Source organism: Daucus carota, chromosome 3, assembly GCF_001625215.2.
Source record: "Daucus carota subsp. sativus chromosome 3, DH1 v3.0, whole genome shotgun sequence".
Taxonomy (NCBI): Eukaryota; Viridiplantae; Streptophyta; class Magnoliopsida; order Apiales; family Apiaceae; genus Daucus; species Daucus carota.
This window is the reverse complement of record NC_030383.2, coordinates 8003260-8019669: the sequence shown is the minus strand read 5'-3', so window position 1 is coordinate 8019669 and position 16410 is coordinate 8003260. Positions and strand designations below refer to the sequence as shown.

Sequence of the window (16410 nt, the reverse complement as noted above, 5' to 3'; positions counted from 1 at the left end):
GATTTGAATCCTTTATGATATAAGTTCGTAAGATGATGTGTCCTTTAAAATTCAGGTAAATAACTAATTTATATTAATTTGTTAGTAATTTTGGACCCAGTAGATAAAACGAATTAATTGGAAATTAAAATCAATCACACATATCTTAGAGCAGAAAAATAAATTATAGAAAACATATTGTTGCCCTCTTTCACTTCCACGAGAAACTCATAGATTGGCATACGCTTTACAGATGCATATGGCATCAAAAAAATCTGGTGATGTATCTGCCAATAATCTTGTTAATCAGTAGCTTGTATCCAGTTTCAGTTGGATGATAACTATCCCAGAAGAGATATTTAGTATGATCAGGACATGTTAAGCTCAGTTTGTTACACAACACGGATACCTCCAAGTCCCCTGTTCCGCAACAACCTCTGTCTACTACGTCTAAACCTGCAAACACATGGTTATTACAATTGTGAGAAAACAGGAAACAGATCCCATCTGAGTGCATAGATATTTCACAAAATTTAATTAAAGCTCAACTATATGTCTAATAAATAGGAAGATGTCATATGTACAAAAAATGTTTCCAAATATTTTTCCTAAATCTAGTTGGCAATCTATGATTGATTGCCCTTATTTTAATCTGTATGCCACGTATTTAGAATAAAAATTTGGTGCTCAACGTTTACTCATCTCCTGAGAACAATGTCAAATGATCGAGCTGTTTTGGAACATGATCAATTTATCCAGACTCCGGGGCTTTCCTAACACATTAAAATTCCAGGAGAACTAGCAACTTATCATGGTATAGAAAATAGAAACCCAACGGTGACCGAGGTCTGGAGTTGGATTTTCCATTTATAGGAGAGCAAGTAGTAATAAAAGACTATAAATTTACCATAATTTTGAGGATTTTGGATGAGATCAAGAAGAGGGCTATAGATATCTATGTAGAGTATTTTGGACAGAGGAAGAGTATTGCCGAATGTATCAAGCTCTGAAGAGAGTTTTGTGTTATACACTTGTGCTGCTTTGTTGCGACTATCTACACACATTCTGTTTAATCCCCCGCCCAATGTTCTTTGCGATGGCAAACAACCAATTGGCGGAGCACCAAACACCGCAATTCTTCTTGCTCCAAGACTGTATAGATCCTACAAATGTAAAGTAATCGTTTATTGTTAGACCCTCAAATACATGATCCGAAGGCCTATATACATAAATAACACAAACGGTGCATATGATTCTGATAAGCCCTCCTTTTAATATACCAGAGAATTCAGGAAAACCGGTAACTTTTAAATATATAACCGGAAATACCTGGATGAAAGTGGAAGCAGAATCAACCATAAGATCAGCATATGACGGAACATCATATTGCAGTCTTCTAGCACCAAAAGTAAAGTAAGTATTGGCAAGATCATCACTGCCAGCTACCAAAAGAAATAAACTATTGGCTAATATGTAGTTTGTACGCTCTTCTCCGACCAATGCTTTAAGCTTACTGATGTATTCTTTGAATAGCCCCAACTGATCAGGTAACGATAAGACCGCCTGCATGCATGGAGTTTAATTAAAGCACAGAATATGATGAAGACGGGCTTATGGTACTATAACATGTAACATATACCGCTATTTTAGATGTTTGAGGATCATATCCGGATGCTCCTGAAGCAAAGCTGACTCCTGTTAGAAGATCTTTACTTTGCAGATTAGGATCGAAATATGCAGGAACAAGTTCCTTAATTCCCAACTCTTGAGCTGAAAATAGCAGACAAATAAAAGAAGATATTTGCGAGTTTGTCTATATACAATCATAAGAAACATAAATGAAATTTACCAGTAATTTAAAAGTGAATTTTTTTCTTTCGGATGCAATATATACCTATCATATCAGGTGGGGTTTTGGCGTTGCTAAATCTCCCAGTGGGTGCACCGCCCATTAAATCGAAACCATAAGGTGGGAAATTGCACTTAACAATTGTGCTAATGTTGTTATTCATCCCCTGATCAACAATGGAGTCTCCGAATGCTATAACCGCCGGGAAGGCCACGTTGGGTGGTAGTTTCACCGCTGCTTCAGTGAACTGACAAACCAGAAATGCATACACAAAAAACCACATACTTGATATATTTTTGATGCGCTATTAGCTAAGTATCTACATACTACATATCCCACACTTAGTATTTACTATATAACAGGAGGTCAATATCTGTTAAGGTCAATCAACTGCATTGACACAAATAATGTTAGGTGCCTTAAAATTAACTCAGTTTTCTTTTCAATTGACTCGGTGGTTGATTTTAACTGTATGATTTATGTGCAGGTAGAATCTCATTAATATTAATATAAATTAAAAACTGTCAACTAAAGTTCAAATATAATAATTTAAAAATAATTTTTGACATACCTCACAAGTCACATCTTCCGACAAATATAGACTTCTTCGGTGTAATTGTCCATTATATATATCCAAGTAGAAACAAGTTTGTTACTGTATATAAAAGGGCACTCAGTATATATTTGGTCATATATAGGACATGGACTACTTATGTGTGCATAAAATGAACTCGATAAACTCCCTGCATGCCTGCATTCCTTCCTTCGGCAAAATCTAGATTCCGTTTGTTACACATTCGAAATCAAACTTTTCTTTTCTTGTTATGAAATTGACCGACTTGTCGATGCTAAATCAAGAACTTCTTGTTAATATCCATAATTGGCTTAATAGTATCCGACCCAAGCGTTCTTTCTTTTTCAGTGTCTTGTACTAGTATCACAGTATTAGAAACAATCACACTTTAATACTGCTGTCTGTTTCATTAAATTTTGCGCCCGATTCATTTAATTCGAAATAGTTCAGTTATATTATTGATGCAGAACCAATGCAGATGGTTCATAAAATGTGCTGGTTTGACCTAAGAGACATAAAGCAGTAATTTCATTATTGTTTCACAACTGTATATTTCAGTTAAATTTTATTTTTATTAATATTAAATATATTTTTTTGACAGAAAGCATATTATTTTTACTATTTAAAGCCAAGATTTTAGTAAAATTATTTATATATATTGAATAATGATATATTCACAGGAAACCTACTTTTCATAATATCGAAGCCTTCATATTTGATTTGTATATGTACTATAATACTTCTTTGCTGAGATACGCAGAAAGGAGAAAGATCCATATTTATCATTTTGTTTTAATAATTTATACTTTTACCCTTGCACATAAGTATTTGTTCTGATGTTTTTCAGAGTTGAACTGGTGTCCTGGGCTTTACTGTTCAAGTTTTATAAAAAATTAAATAAACTTGCATTTAAGCCCAAACCGTGGACTAGCTACCAATTCTATTTTTTATTTGTTACTACAAATTTTGGACTATTCACGGGCACAACATACTTAAATCTTTGTAAATAATATAGCATTTGTTATGCCTATAACTGTTTTATAACTGAGATAAGATGATGAAATGCAGATGCAATTAATGTTCTTATATGTTTTATTTTTCAATGCCCCTCTATAAATGAAATATAATTAAAGAAATGCTTAGTTTACTTTTTTTATATAAATAAAGACTTATATTTCGTAAAAAAGTTTTATATTTAAATAATATTAGTTAGTAAATATTTTTTGTTTTTATGAAAGATTTAGCATAATATATTTAATAGATGTTTGAGATTTTTATATTGACAAAGATATATTCTATAACAAGCTTTTACATCATTTATTATGAAATTAAAATGATATATTCTATTTGTAACATTTTGAAATAATAATAATTTTTTTTTGAAAGAATAATAATAATAATTTTTTTGAAATAATAATAATTAATAAGCAACCAGTTTTAGATTAATGAATATAATCAATATCATCAAAGTAAAATTTCTTATGAATTGAAAAATATTAGCTTTTAAAAAAAGTTTGGAATTTAATTTAATCACTCATTTTTAAACAATATATACCATGAGAGATGTTTTTCAAAATTTTGTTGGCTACATATAGTTTGTTGGCTGCACATTAGTCATACACGAGTTCTTTGACAATCATATATTACAATACTTTCTGTTGTCAAAGAATCGTCTGAGTACAGCAAAATGAATGTTGACACTAATTTTATGATTCTTGCAAGGACTACGCACTGTTTTTAAACAGGTTACATGCATCCTTAATTCCTTATTTAGTTACCTCTAACTAGCTAGCTAGTTGCGGCAAATACTTAATTTAAAGCTTTCAGAGGTAAATCATGTAATAAAAAAGCAAATTGAAGGTTAAACGTGTGAATTGTTTGAAGCCCCTACATGCAGAAACTTAAGGATTGCCATACAATCCCCAGACGCATGTGGCATCAAAAAAGTCTGTTGATGTATTTGCCAAGAATCTGATCAACCAGGAGCTTATATCCGGTTTCAGTAGGATGATAACTATCCCAGAAGAGATATTTAGTATGATCGGGACATACAGTGCTAAATCTGTTACATAACACTGACACCTCCAAGTTTCCGGTTCCGCAGCAACCTCTATCTACCACTTCAAGACCTGTCAACACATCGTCATTGTAATTGTGACTTGCGAGCAAACTTACTAATGGTTGTCGCTTGGGAAAAAAACATGACGCAAACTTTACCATAATTTTGAGGATTTTGGATGAGATTAAGAAGAGGACTATAGATATCTATGTAGACTATTTTTGACTGGGGAAGAGTATGGCCGAATGTATCAAGCTTTGAAGAAAGTTTTGTGTTATATACTTGGGCCGCTTGGTTGCGACTATCTTCACACATTCTGTTTAATCCCCCTGCTAATGTTCTTTGCGATGGCAAACAACCAATTGGTGGAGCACCAAACACCGCAATTCTTCTTGCTCCAAGACCGTATAGGTCCTGTAATCGTTTATCAGTTAGACCCTCGGACACAAGAGATTTCAGAAGAACTGATAACTTAGCGTCTAGCGATATATAATAAACCAGAAATACCTGGATGAAAGTGGAAGCAGAATTAACCAAAAGATCAGCATAGGAAGGAACATCATATTGCAGTCTTCTAGAACCAATAATAAAATAAGTATTGGCAAGATCATCACTGCCGGCTACAACAAAATATAAACCATTGGCTATAATGTAATTTCCACGTTCTTCTCCGACCAACGCTTTGAGCTTACTGATGTATGCTTTAAACAATTCCAGCTGATCTGGTAACGATAAGACCGACTGCATGCATGAAACTAAGATTAAACATGCAGAGCGTTATCCTGTACCTTAAATCAGGTGCATATATGTAAATAGTACCGCAATTTGAGATGTTTGAGGATCGTATCCAGAAGCTCCCGAAGCAAAACTGACTCCTGTTAAAAGTTCTTTAGTTTGTAGATTAGGATCTAGATATGCAGGAACAAGTTCTTTAATTCCCAACTCTTTAGCTGAAATGAACACATTTGCAAGTTTGTTATAGAATAGAGAGAAAATATTTTGGCCAAAAATTGGCATCATAAAAAAAGCCGCTAATTTCGACCGCAACTAGTTTGTTAGAATTAATTGAGCTGCATATTCTTTGTAATTGTACCTAACAAATCGAGTGGTGTCTTTGCATTGCTAAACCTCCCAGTGGGTGTACTGCCCATAAAATCTAGGCCATAAGGTGGGAAGTTGCATTTAATCACTGTATTGATGTAATTATTCGTTCCCTGATCAACAATCGAGTCTCCGAATGCTATAACCGCCGGGAAGGTCACATTTGGTGGGAGTTTTACGACTGCTTCACTGAGCTGACTGATTACAAAAGCATACAAAGCAAACGAAATACCTAATATATTCTTCATGCTATAGATAATTGAGTATTCTACATCTCCCACACTTATATATATATATTAATAACGAGAAGTCAAATTGGACAAGTTAAACTGAGTATGTTAATCGTAAAGACTCTTAAAGTTGTTAATTGAGTATGTTACATAATAAGTACAAAGAAGTGTTTGTTCATACTGACCTGTAACGTATGCTTTTAAGAGACTTCATGTTAATTTGGTACACATGCAATGAATTCCGATAACATATATGCATGCATGTGCTCACTAATTAAACATAATTATGATTAATCCGACACATGATCAGTGAGATGTAAATCTCAAGATTTGTTGTCAACAGGCGATATGGCAGGAAAAATAATGGATATATCCTATTCACTTGGAGCTAAATAAAATTTTCGAGCTGAATGAAATTTATGAAATCTTGTTATTCGCTACAAGAAATTACTCAAAGAGATGTTTATTTGAGTAATTCTAAATTTTTAATAATTTATAAATTATTAAAAAAGAAACCATTGAAATAAAAGTGATTTATGAGTAACTTATGATTTACAATAACTTGTATAAAGATAAAGCGAGATTATATTATTGAGAAAAAATACCTCGAACTAATTTATGCTTTTAAGTCAGTTTCTAACTTATTTTTTATTTTAAGTAGTTTATAATTTATTACACAAAAAGATATTTTTCAATTTTAAATCAAAAACATCTTTCACCCCGAATTAAAACGGGGAAGCGATAATATTATAAACTCATAAATTAATGGGAACTACTCTTTATTTGTAAATAATAATGCATTATATTTTTGCACATAATTTGGCGGGGTAAATAAAACATATTTTAATGTTTTATTTTTATATTTATTATTAATAAAAATTGTTACTTATATTTAATTCATAAAAATAAAAAACTTAAAAATAATATATAAAAGCATGTTTTTATATTCATATAAAAATTCAAAATAATAATTTAAAACGGTGAGAAATACGTCATATAAAATGACAGCATGTAGACCGACAACATATTCCGGCCCATGTAGTTATCAATAATTCAGAACTTTTAAAATCTAATCACATCATCACATCAATAAACCATATCCGTGAAAAATCATATCATCACATCAATAAGTCGGAGATAGCTCGGTTTAATACGCATCAGAGGGTGCAGCAACTCTAATATATATTTTTTTATTTTCATATATTATTCATTCATATACAACCTTTTTCTTCTTTATCAGGCATGTAAAAATTGATTGATACTCCCTGCAGGCCGATGGTTTACATAGAGTTTGGATATGGAAATTCAAAAATATATATAAAATAGTGAAAAAGAAAAAAAAAATAGATAAAGTGAAATGACTTTATTGTAAATTTCACCTTTGTTTTTACTTCCGAGTTTTTTAAAGGGAGGAAAGCAGTGAAAGTGGATGCAAATATAGCATATTTTCACTCCAAAAGTGAGATGAAAGTGAAAGCACTGCATTCACTTGCTTTCTCTCCTAAAAAAAACTCGAGAACAGGGCCTAAATTTCAAATCAAATTTTTAATGAAAATAAAAATTCAACAAGCACAAATTATGATAGAAACGATTCAAAATTAAATTTTTGATTAAATTCTATGTGGCGTTCTGACAAGAAATTGTTCACTCCTCGTCTCGTTCGTCATTATATTTACATTGCAAAGGCGGGATCTATTCTTATTACCCTACAGAAAACACGCTTAGATATTTTTGGAACAATCTATACTATAATACTATAATATAATAAGCCAACCTAGGTTTAATTTGTAGTCGTACAAAATTTTGGTTTGGTCATCTCCTTTATAACTACAAGTCGGTCACATGTAGACTTCTCTTACTCTTACAATATTAAAGAATTTTATACCGTTCAAATTACAAACACTTGTGATGTAATACAAGATAAAAAAACTCTACCATTATTCTTTTAAATATAATTTATATATTATTTATATACTATATTATAATAAACTGATATTTGTATAATTCGTAGTCGTCCAAAAAATGTAATCAGTTGGTAAATATAATCTGGTTAAAATCTAATTCATTAATACTAAAATACTAATAAGATGATATTAAAATTTAAATTATAATTAATAAATTACGAATTCTATACCCGCCCGTGCTCGCACGGTTAAAAGCTAGTAATAATTAATATGTTATATGAAGTGGATATATAACCGGAACCTGCCAACTGAGTTAAATTAAATAAGAAGCGTATCTAACTCATTGATTAGCGCGCGATACTCTAGCTAGAACTTAGAAGAAGGCATCATTTGTATACATACACACCAGTTTCAGCAGGTCGTAACGTAAGTATGTGTGGTCTCTGGGCATCAATTATATGCAGGCCGACTTATATCATTATCATTAGGTGATATATGGTTAGACCAGTTATATCACTTTCAGGTGGTTATATCCCATCCTTGCCCATCGATAAACAGATATATGTTTATAAATATATTATTCATTACTTTCAATAATAGTATGAAATCAAGATATTAACAAATATAGAAAACGAAATTATCAAAACAATTTAAATGAATGAAACTTCATCGCGCATTCATATATGGTGCAAAAAGTTGATCAAACTTGTACACATTTATTGTGGACCGTGTGGAAGATGACATAGTAGCTGCAAGAACTCATAATTAATACAGTCCAAACCACCAATGCCTTCGTATTGGTTCGTTAAGATGATTTATATTAATCTCTCTGTCTCTTTTTAGTTGTCAGATTTCACTTTTAACCAGTTAAATTGATCAAAGATAATATTGACTTATAGTCTGATAAAAAATTAATCAATTTAATGATTAAAAATAAAAATGTAACAACTAAAAAGGGGCCGAGCCGGGAGTGGTCGACATGAATTACATATTTCAGAAAATAAGCAAACATAAAAAACCCGTAACAAATTGTTGCCCAATTTCACTTCCATAACGTCTGTATCATGATCAGCAATACAATATGCAGTTGTGTTTACATGTCAAACGTTAACTGTTTGGAGCCGTACAATATACAGTTGTGTTTATTACATTCACACAATCACACCGGTTCTACACGCTCATGTAAATGCGGAATCAAAAGAATCTGTTGATGTAGTTGCCAAGAATCTGATCAACCAGGAGCTTATATCCAGTTTCAGTAGGATGATAACTATCCCAGAAGAGATATTTTGTATGATCAGGACATGTTTGGCTAAATTTGTTACATAACACTGACACCTCCAAAACTCCGGTTCCGCAGCAACCTTTATCTACCACTTCAAGACCTGTAAACATATTGTCAATGTTATCGTAATTGTGAGCAAAGTTACTATAGTTGTCACTGAGGCGTGTTTCGGGGAAAAAATAAATGACACTTTACCATAATTTTGAGGATTTTGAATGAGATCAAGTAGAGGGTTATAGATATCCACGTAGACTACTTTAGACTGGGGCAGAGTATTGCCGAGTGTGTCAAGCTGTGATGAGAGTTTGGCATTGTACAGTTGTGCTGCTTGGTTGTATCTATCTACACACATTCTGTTTAATCCCCCTGCTAATGTTCTTTGTGATGGCAAACAACCAATTGGTGGAGCACCAAATACAGCAATTCTTCTTGCTCCCAGATCATATAATTCCTGCACATATGAAGTAATCGTTTTCAGCATCTGTCTCTATTTGTATGTAACTATCGTCACGGAAGGTTTGTGCATGTTCTCACAGGTAAAGCAAATTGCGTTTACTTTTTCAATTTAACAGAATAAAGTTTATTAACAAAGAAATGGGTAATGTACAAAATGGTGGCCAGACATTATTAACAAAGAAAGGGGTAATGTTCTGCCACCAACAATGCTACATACACAAAAACTGGGTACAAAATTTTGCACAAAATAACCTGATAATTAAGGAGAGAAGTTTTAGTTGATTCTATAGGCTCATTCCAATCAAAACCTGCTGGAACAGATCATGTGTGTGTGTATATTCCGAGTGTATGTATATGTTCTATTCTTCAAATGCCCTCCCTGTTCCATGCTCAATGCAGGTCTTTATATAGTCGTTGTGTCATGCGTTTCCCGTGTGTTGTCTCCATGGGCTGGGCCCTTGTTGGATTACTCTTCTTCATGTGTCTTATGTGTGGCATAACTTTGGGTTTTCTGTCATGGGTTGTGTGCTCTTAGTGGGCTGTCTCTTCTCAGGGCCCAACATTTGTCCCCCCTCAGGTATAGGCTGATCTTTAGATGAGCCTTTGAACTGTCTTGGATTTCGGCCTATTTTATAATTTGACTTAAAAAAGAAAATTTTCAAATCTTTTCTCTCTAATATTTATAGCTGAACTCGTGGGCTTCTTCTATCTTTGGGCTTTCTTCTGGACTTGGGGTCTTTGGGATGGAATGTGGCCTCACATTTAGTCCCTTCTGGAAAAGTGCAGATCTTTAGATGTGCAGTCCAATCTTTAGTCTTTGGGTAAATGAACCATTGTAAGGGTTTGCCTGCCCTTTAAAGGATCCTCGACGAGATAGTGAAGCGATTTAGTGAAGAGGCAGACAACTTATCCACTCGGTTCATCGGTTCAATGTTTCAGCGCCTCTATCTTCACCCTTCTTTCTGAAAAATGTCTGTCATCTCAAATTTTAGGCAATTTGATGAGTTTTCATTTGTTTCCTCTTGACATCTACATCGGGCGTTTTTTCCGAAAATTTCAGTGCTTCATCGGTTTACTATTTCAACGGTTCATGTCGAAGTTAGATAAGCCTTGAGTCCCAGTTTGTTCCGGTACACTAGGGTCGGGGCCACTTTACTCTATTACTTTACTTGGTTTCTTGGGATCAGAGCCACCCGGTGACATGTTGTAAGCTTTTGAGAACTTGAGAGTTGGAAGGAAATTGTTAGCTTTGGAAGTCGCAACTAATAGGAATCCTCCTATGAGGCAAGGAGCTTGACAACCTTGGAAGTCATAGACGACTAGAGCTTCGGACGTTTGAGGAGCCGATGAAGTAAAGAGGCAGAGGCGCTGAAGCGAAGAGGCGATTTATTTTTTCTTGATTTTTATTGAGGTCTCCGCAGTGTGACTCGGTGAAGTGTTTATCCACTGTAATATCATCGTCTAAGAGAGCTCTTAGAGTCCAAGAGTTGGACGCTTCAAGAGTTGTAATTTGTATTGAAGGATACGTCAAAACGTGACATTTAAGAATTTGTAATTTGTATTGAAGAATTGTAAGTTGTATTGAAGAATCATAATTTGTAATTTGTATTGAAGAATTGTAAGTTGTATTGAAGAATCGTAATTTGTAATTTGTATTGAAGAATTGTAAGTTGTATTGAAGAATCGTAATTTGTAATTTGTATAGAAGAATTGTAAGTTGTATTGAAGGATCGTAATTTGTAATTTGTCTTGAATAATTGTAATTTGTATTGAAGAATCGTAATTTGTAATTTGTGTTGAAGAATTGTAAGTTGTATTGAAGGGTCGTAATTTGTAATTTGTATTGAACAATTGTAATTTGTGTTGAAGAATTGTAATTGGACGCTCAAAGAGCCATTAATGGTGCTTCAAAAATTGGACGCTCAAAGAGCACTTAATAATGCTTCAAAAGTTGGACGCTCGAAGAGCAATTAATAATGTTTCAAAAATTGGACGCTCAAAGAGTTGGTGGAGCAAAGAGCCGAATTATGAATTCGTGATTTTTGTAGTCCCATCGGGATATATGTTTGTTTCCTTTGGATCCGGATGGAATTCAGTTTCTGTATGCTTCAGGAGCCGATGGAGTGTGGAGTCAGATTGTTGAACTTCTTGAAGGTTGTATTTGGTACTCTTTTTTTCTTTTTTTTTTTCAAAGGACTTCACCGCTTCACTGATTCCACAGCTCAGCGCTTACTTTAAGAAAATTCTAGGAGCTGGATTTTAGGATGCTTCACAAGCGGGGACGCTTCACAGAGAGACGCTTCACAGGTAGCACGCTTCACAGACGGGACGCTTCTCAAGCTGGTTTTAACAACATTTTAGGCTCTGACTTTTAAGGACACTTCATGAGCAAAATTTGAGGACGTTGATGAACTGCTTCTTTGAGTCCGGTACTTATTTCGGATGAATTCAATACTTCATTGGTTCAATAGTTCAGCGCCTCCTTTTCCGATCAGATCTGAGAACATCATCTCTCTGCTCAAACTCAATTGCAGCTCCTTATCTTATTCATCATATCATCAATTTAATATTTCTTTTGCAGCCTGAGAGTATTGAATTACTACTTCTGCCGTGGTTTCACTTCAAGCAGCCTTCACTTCATGTATGTCCCTCTTTCAGATCTAGTTTTTCTTATGGAGTCTCTATCAAACTTGACGGCGTCAGATCTCTTAGCTTGGAGGCGCATATATCATCCACCGTGGTGGTGCGTATATCATCCATTGTGGTGGCACGCACATCAACAAACATGGTGGCGCACAGATCAACAACTGTGGTGGGATGTACGTTGTCTCCTTTGGATCCCGTTGGGATTCCAATTTTTGTATGCTCCAAGAGCTGATGGAGCGAAGAGGCGAAATATGAAGTCATTTTGAGGAAATGCCTTTTTACTTTCAAGGATGCTCCGAGAGCTGATGGAGTAAAGAGGCGAATTTTAGATTCTTGTCTTTTGGACTCCCATAGGGATGTATGTTTGTTTCTTTTGGATCCCGTTGGGATTCAAATTTATGTATGGTCCAAGAGCTGATGGAGCGAAGAGGCGAAATATGGAGCAAAGAGGCGAATTCTAGATTCATGTTTTTTGGATTCCCATAGGGATGTATGTTTGTTTCCCTTGGATCCCGTTGGGATTCAAATTTTTGTATGCTCCAAGAGCTGATGGAGCGAAGAGGCGAGACGCCTCATAAGCGAGACACAACAAGCAAAATGCTTCACAAGCGGGGCGCCTCACAGACGAGACGCCTCACAGAGGGGCGCTTCAAAAATTGGACGCTCCAAGAGCTGTAGGAGCGAAGAGCTGAAGAGCTGGTGAGCCGATGAGATGATATACGAGCTTCCCTTGGGGCGTTTCCATCAGAGCTTTTAACTGTCGTTCTAGTATGAAGGCCGAAAGCTCTGAAATACGAGGGTTGTCTCGATATTGTGCTTTTGATATGGGTTCACATATCACTTTGCCGGCGTTTTCACCAAATTGAAGACAGATTGTTAAACCTCTTGAAGCTTAGGAAAGTTCTAGAGGCTGGATTAAAAGACGCTGATGCTGGCGCATCTGGCGAGCTGGCAAGCTGGCGAACTTCACGAGCTCTGTTATGTTTTCAGTTCAACGGTTCTACCGTGACGGTTCAACGGTTCTGCCGTCATTTCATATCAATTCATCTTTCAGATCTAGCTTTTCTTATGGAGACTTTACCAAACTTGGACACATTCTTTTCTTCCTTCTTCCCAAGGAATCAGAGTACGCAAATTTCTTATGGGAACTCGTATGTTATGCCAAATCACGCCAGTTTTGTAGAAGAATGAAGATGACTTGGACGCCGGAGAAGGAATTCCGGTAACATCGGCGGCGAGAAACAGAAGATCGACGGATACTTGGCGGAGCTTTGCGTGCTCGTCGTTCAACTGAGTTTCCATATGCGGAGCTTTAGTGAGTCGGAGAATGGAGAGAGCAGTTTGAGCTGAGTGAGGCTGATTCAGAGATCATCAGGAGAGAGAGTCGCTGGTGGCGATTGAGATTCTCTGAGTTTGATTGACGATTCAATCTGCAGTAGGAGATGATATTGAAGAAAAGTAATGAGCCGGTGGTGGTTGCTTCTCGGGAACAGGCGGCACATCTCTCGGAGCCTTTTTCGGCGCCGAGTCGTGTTGCTCGTCCTTGTTTCCGGTGGTAGCCATGCTCATGGAGATCAAATTTGTGGTTCGAAAGGCGAGATCCCCTCCTTCTAGCGCCAAATGCTGGAACAGATCATGTGTGTGTGTATATTCCGAGTGTATGTATATGTTCTATTCTTCAAATGCCCTCCCTGTTCCATGCTCAATGCAGGTCTTTATATAGTCGTTGTGTCATGCGTTTCCCGTGTGTTGTCTCCATGGGCTGGGCCCTTGTTGGATTACTCTTCTTCATGTGTCTTATGTGTGGCATAACTTTGGGTTTTCTGTCATGGGTTGTGTGCTCTTAGTGGGCTGTCTCTTCTCAGGGCCCAACAAAACCTAACACATGTCGTGGAAGATTGACATGTAAGATTGTGTCCCCAAATTTGTGCATGAAGCATTTTTCATGATAATATGCAAATCGCTACTTGCCACTTATAAGTTATAAGAGAGAAAAAACTAATCTTTTTTCTTTAAAAAGTGGCATTTAGCTACCTTTTTGATGAATTAAAACAACCCTATTGTAAATCTGATATTCGGCCACCAAAAAAAAAAAAGAATAAAGTTCTACCACCAATTACTCTAAAGAAAAAGAGAAGAGTATGCAGAGCATGAGGTGTATATAAGTAGAGTTGCCTGGATGAAAGTGGAAGCATAATGAACCATAAGATCTGCATAAGAAGGAACATCATAGTGCAGTCTTCTAGCACCAAGTATAAAATAGGTATTGAGAAGATCATCAGTGCCAGCTACTACAAAATATATAGCATTGGCTATTATGTAATTTGCACTTTCTTCTCCGACCAACGCTTTAAGCTTACTCATGTACTCTTTGAACAAGTCCAACTGATCCGGTAACGATAAGACCGCCTGCATGCATGTAGACAGAGGTGTTGAGTAAACTTATCAACACAGAACTAAAATTAAACACGGGCTTTCCACCGTGGTTTAAATCAGGTTCATATAAGAAAATACCGGTATTTGAGATGTCTGAGGATCATATCCAGCTGCTCCCGAAGCAAAACTTACTCCTGTTAGAAGATCTGTAGTTTGCAGATTAGGATCGAAATACGCAGGAACAAGTTCTTTTATTCCCAACTCTTCAGCTGAAATTTTAAAAAAAAAAAAATAATTGCAAGTTTGTCAGAATAGAGAACGACAGAAATAAGTAACTTAAGTATCAGGGAAACTCCTCAACTGAAAAACAAAAAACAAACTAAGAACTTAATTGCAAGTTTGTCAGAATGGAGAACGATAAACTAAAAAATTTATTCGAACCTATTAGATCGGCGGGTGTCCTTGCATTGCAGAACCTTCCGGTGGGTACACCACCCATTAAATCAGAACCATAAGGTGGGAAATTGCACTTGGCAATTGTATTGATGTTGTTATTCATCCCCTGATCAACAATGGAGTCTCCGAATGCTATCAGTGCAGTAACTGTCACATTTGGAGGGAGCTTCACCAATGCTTCGCTGAGCTCACTAATCACAACCACATACACCATAAACCACGTAGTTGATTTATTCTTCATGCTGATTATTATCTTTGCCCAATAACAAGTCAGTTAACCCCAGAGGTTAATTAGTTGGCTTGACCAATCAAAACTCTAGTTGTATTGGACTATATATAGGAACGATGAAATTCATCGATTCCTTGAATGCTATGAATGATTTATTTATTTTTTAATCTTTTTATATGAATTTGAGTTCATATACTTACATACTCACAAATAACACATTATATGTCTTATTTTAACATGCATTTTTTTTTTCATTTTCTTGCTTAAATTGTATATATTGTCTAATAATGTTTACATTTCTTCATTTTCTTACTTAAATTGTATGTATTGTCATCTATATTTGTAGCGCAAAATTTTTTATCCCTCCCCGCGACTTACATTTTTCATTCATTTATCCGACAAAGTTCTAATAATTAAATTGTAACTTAGTCATGCTAATTTTTAGTGTTCTTGTGTAGCTGGCCTCTTAACAATATTCACAAATTTTGAGTTGTTATTACAAACAAAATAACTGTGACCACCGAGAGAAAAGCGGCAAGTGAAAATATTATAAATTCATAAATGAGAGTAAATCACTAGGAGCTACATTATATGAAATGACAATATGGAGACCGGTACCGGCCCAGGTAGTAGTTAACGATAATTCAAAGACTTGTAATATCTAATCACATATCATCACATCAGTCGGTTTAATACGCTCAATATTTTCTTTTATTTTCATATATAACAAACACCTATATTATTCATTCCTATACTAACTTTTTCTTATTTATCAGGTGTGTAAGCATCGGTAAAAAAATAAAATTTTAGAGAGAAGAATTTCTTTTGTTTAAATATAGTATTATTATTATTATTTAATCGATGAACATTCAAGATTTTTTGGATATTTATATAATAAAATTTTTGAAATTAAATATTATCATGACATCATTTGACGTAATTTAAAAAAGTGCTTCTTACTTAATAAAATATTATTATAATTAAGAAATAACTTTTAATTTATGTGTTTGGATAAATTTTTTGATGTTTAAAATCTATTGGGTATAAAAAAAAAATATTAGTATATAATAAATTATTATAAATTATCTTTTAAAATGAACCTGTTCATTTTTTTTAAAATCAAATTTTCAAAATAAAAACAAATCACTAAAAAGTTACGATTTTCAACTTCGCGGATTATAATTTATAAGTAAGAAATTGCATTATAAATTCCTTAAGATACGAATAAGTTGATTTGACTTATAAGCCCAAAGTTGGCTTAAAAAC

General features: G+C 34.7%; 3 protein-coding genes across 3 annotated transcripts; all 3 read right to left on the bottom strand.

Annotated features, from left to right (window-relative positions):
- Positions 1 to 188: 188 nt before the first annotated feature.
- On the bottom strand, positions 189 to 2137 carry LOC108213713 (GDSL esterase/lipase EXL3-like). Its single transcript, XM_017385509.2, has 5 exons — positions 1874 to 2137; positions 1619 to 1749; positions 1309 to 1542; positions 887 to 1142; positions 189 to 435 (listed from the first exon to the last, which is right to left on the bottom strand). The coding sequence occupies exons 1-5, from the start codon at positions 2109 to 2111 to the stop codon at positions 245 to 247; spliced, it is 1050 nt and encodes a 349-aa protein (XP_017240998.1). The 5' UTR covers positions 2112 to 2137; the 3' UTR covers positions 189 to 244.
- Positions 2138 to 4106: 1969 nt separating this feature from the next.
- LOC108213658 (GDSL esterase/lipase EXL3-like) lies at positions 4107 to 5881 on the bottom strand. Its single transcript, XM_017385460.2, has 5 exons — positions 5555 to 5881; positions 5281 to 5411; positions 4969 to 5202; positions 4620 to 4875; positions 4107 to 4531 (listed from the first exon to the last, which is right to left on the bottom strand). The coding sequence occupies exons 1-5, from the start codon at positions 5808 to 5810 to the stop codon at positions 4341 to 4343; spliced, it is 1068 nt and encodes a 355-aa protein (XP_017240949.1). The 5' UTR covers positions 5811 to 5881; the 3' UTR covers positions 4107 to 4340.
- Positions 5882 to 8700: 2819 nt separating this feature from the next.
- Positions 8701 to 15279, bottom strand: LOC108211205 (GDSL esterase/lipase EXL3). The gene is made up of 5 exons (XM_017382739.2): positions 14901 to 15279; positions 14598 to 14728; positions 14259 to 14492; positions 9177 to 9432; positions 8701 to 9081 (listed from the first exon to the last, which is right to left on the bottom strand). Exons 1-5 carry the CDS (start codon positions 15154 to 15156, stop codon positions 8891 to 8893), a joined length of 1068 nt encoding a protein of 355 aa, XP_017238228.1. The 5' UTR covers positions 15157 to 15279; the 3' UTR covers positions 8701 to 8890.
- Between the last annotated feature and the right edge of the window lie 1131 nt (positions 15280 to 16410).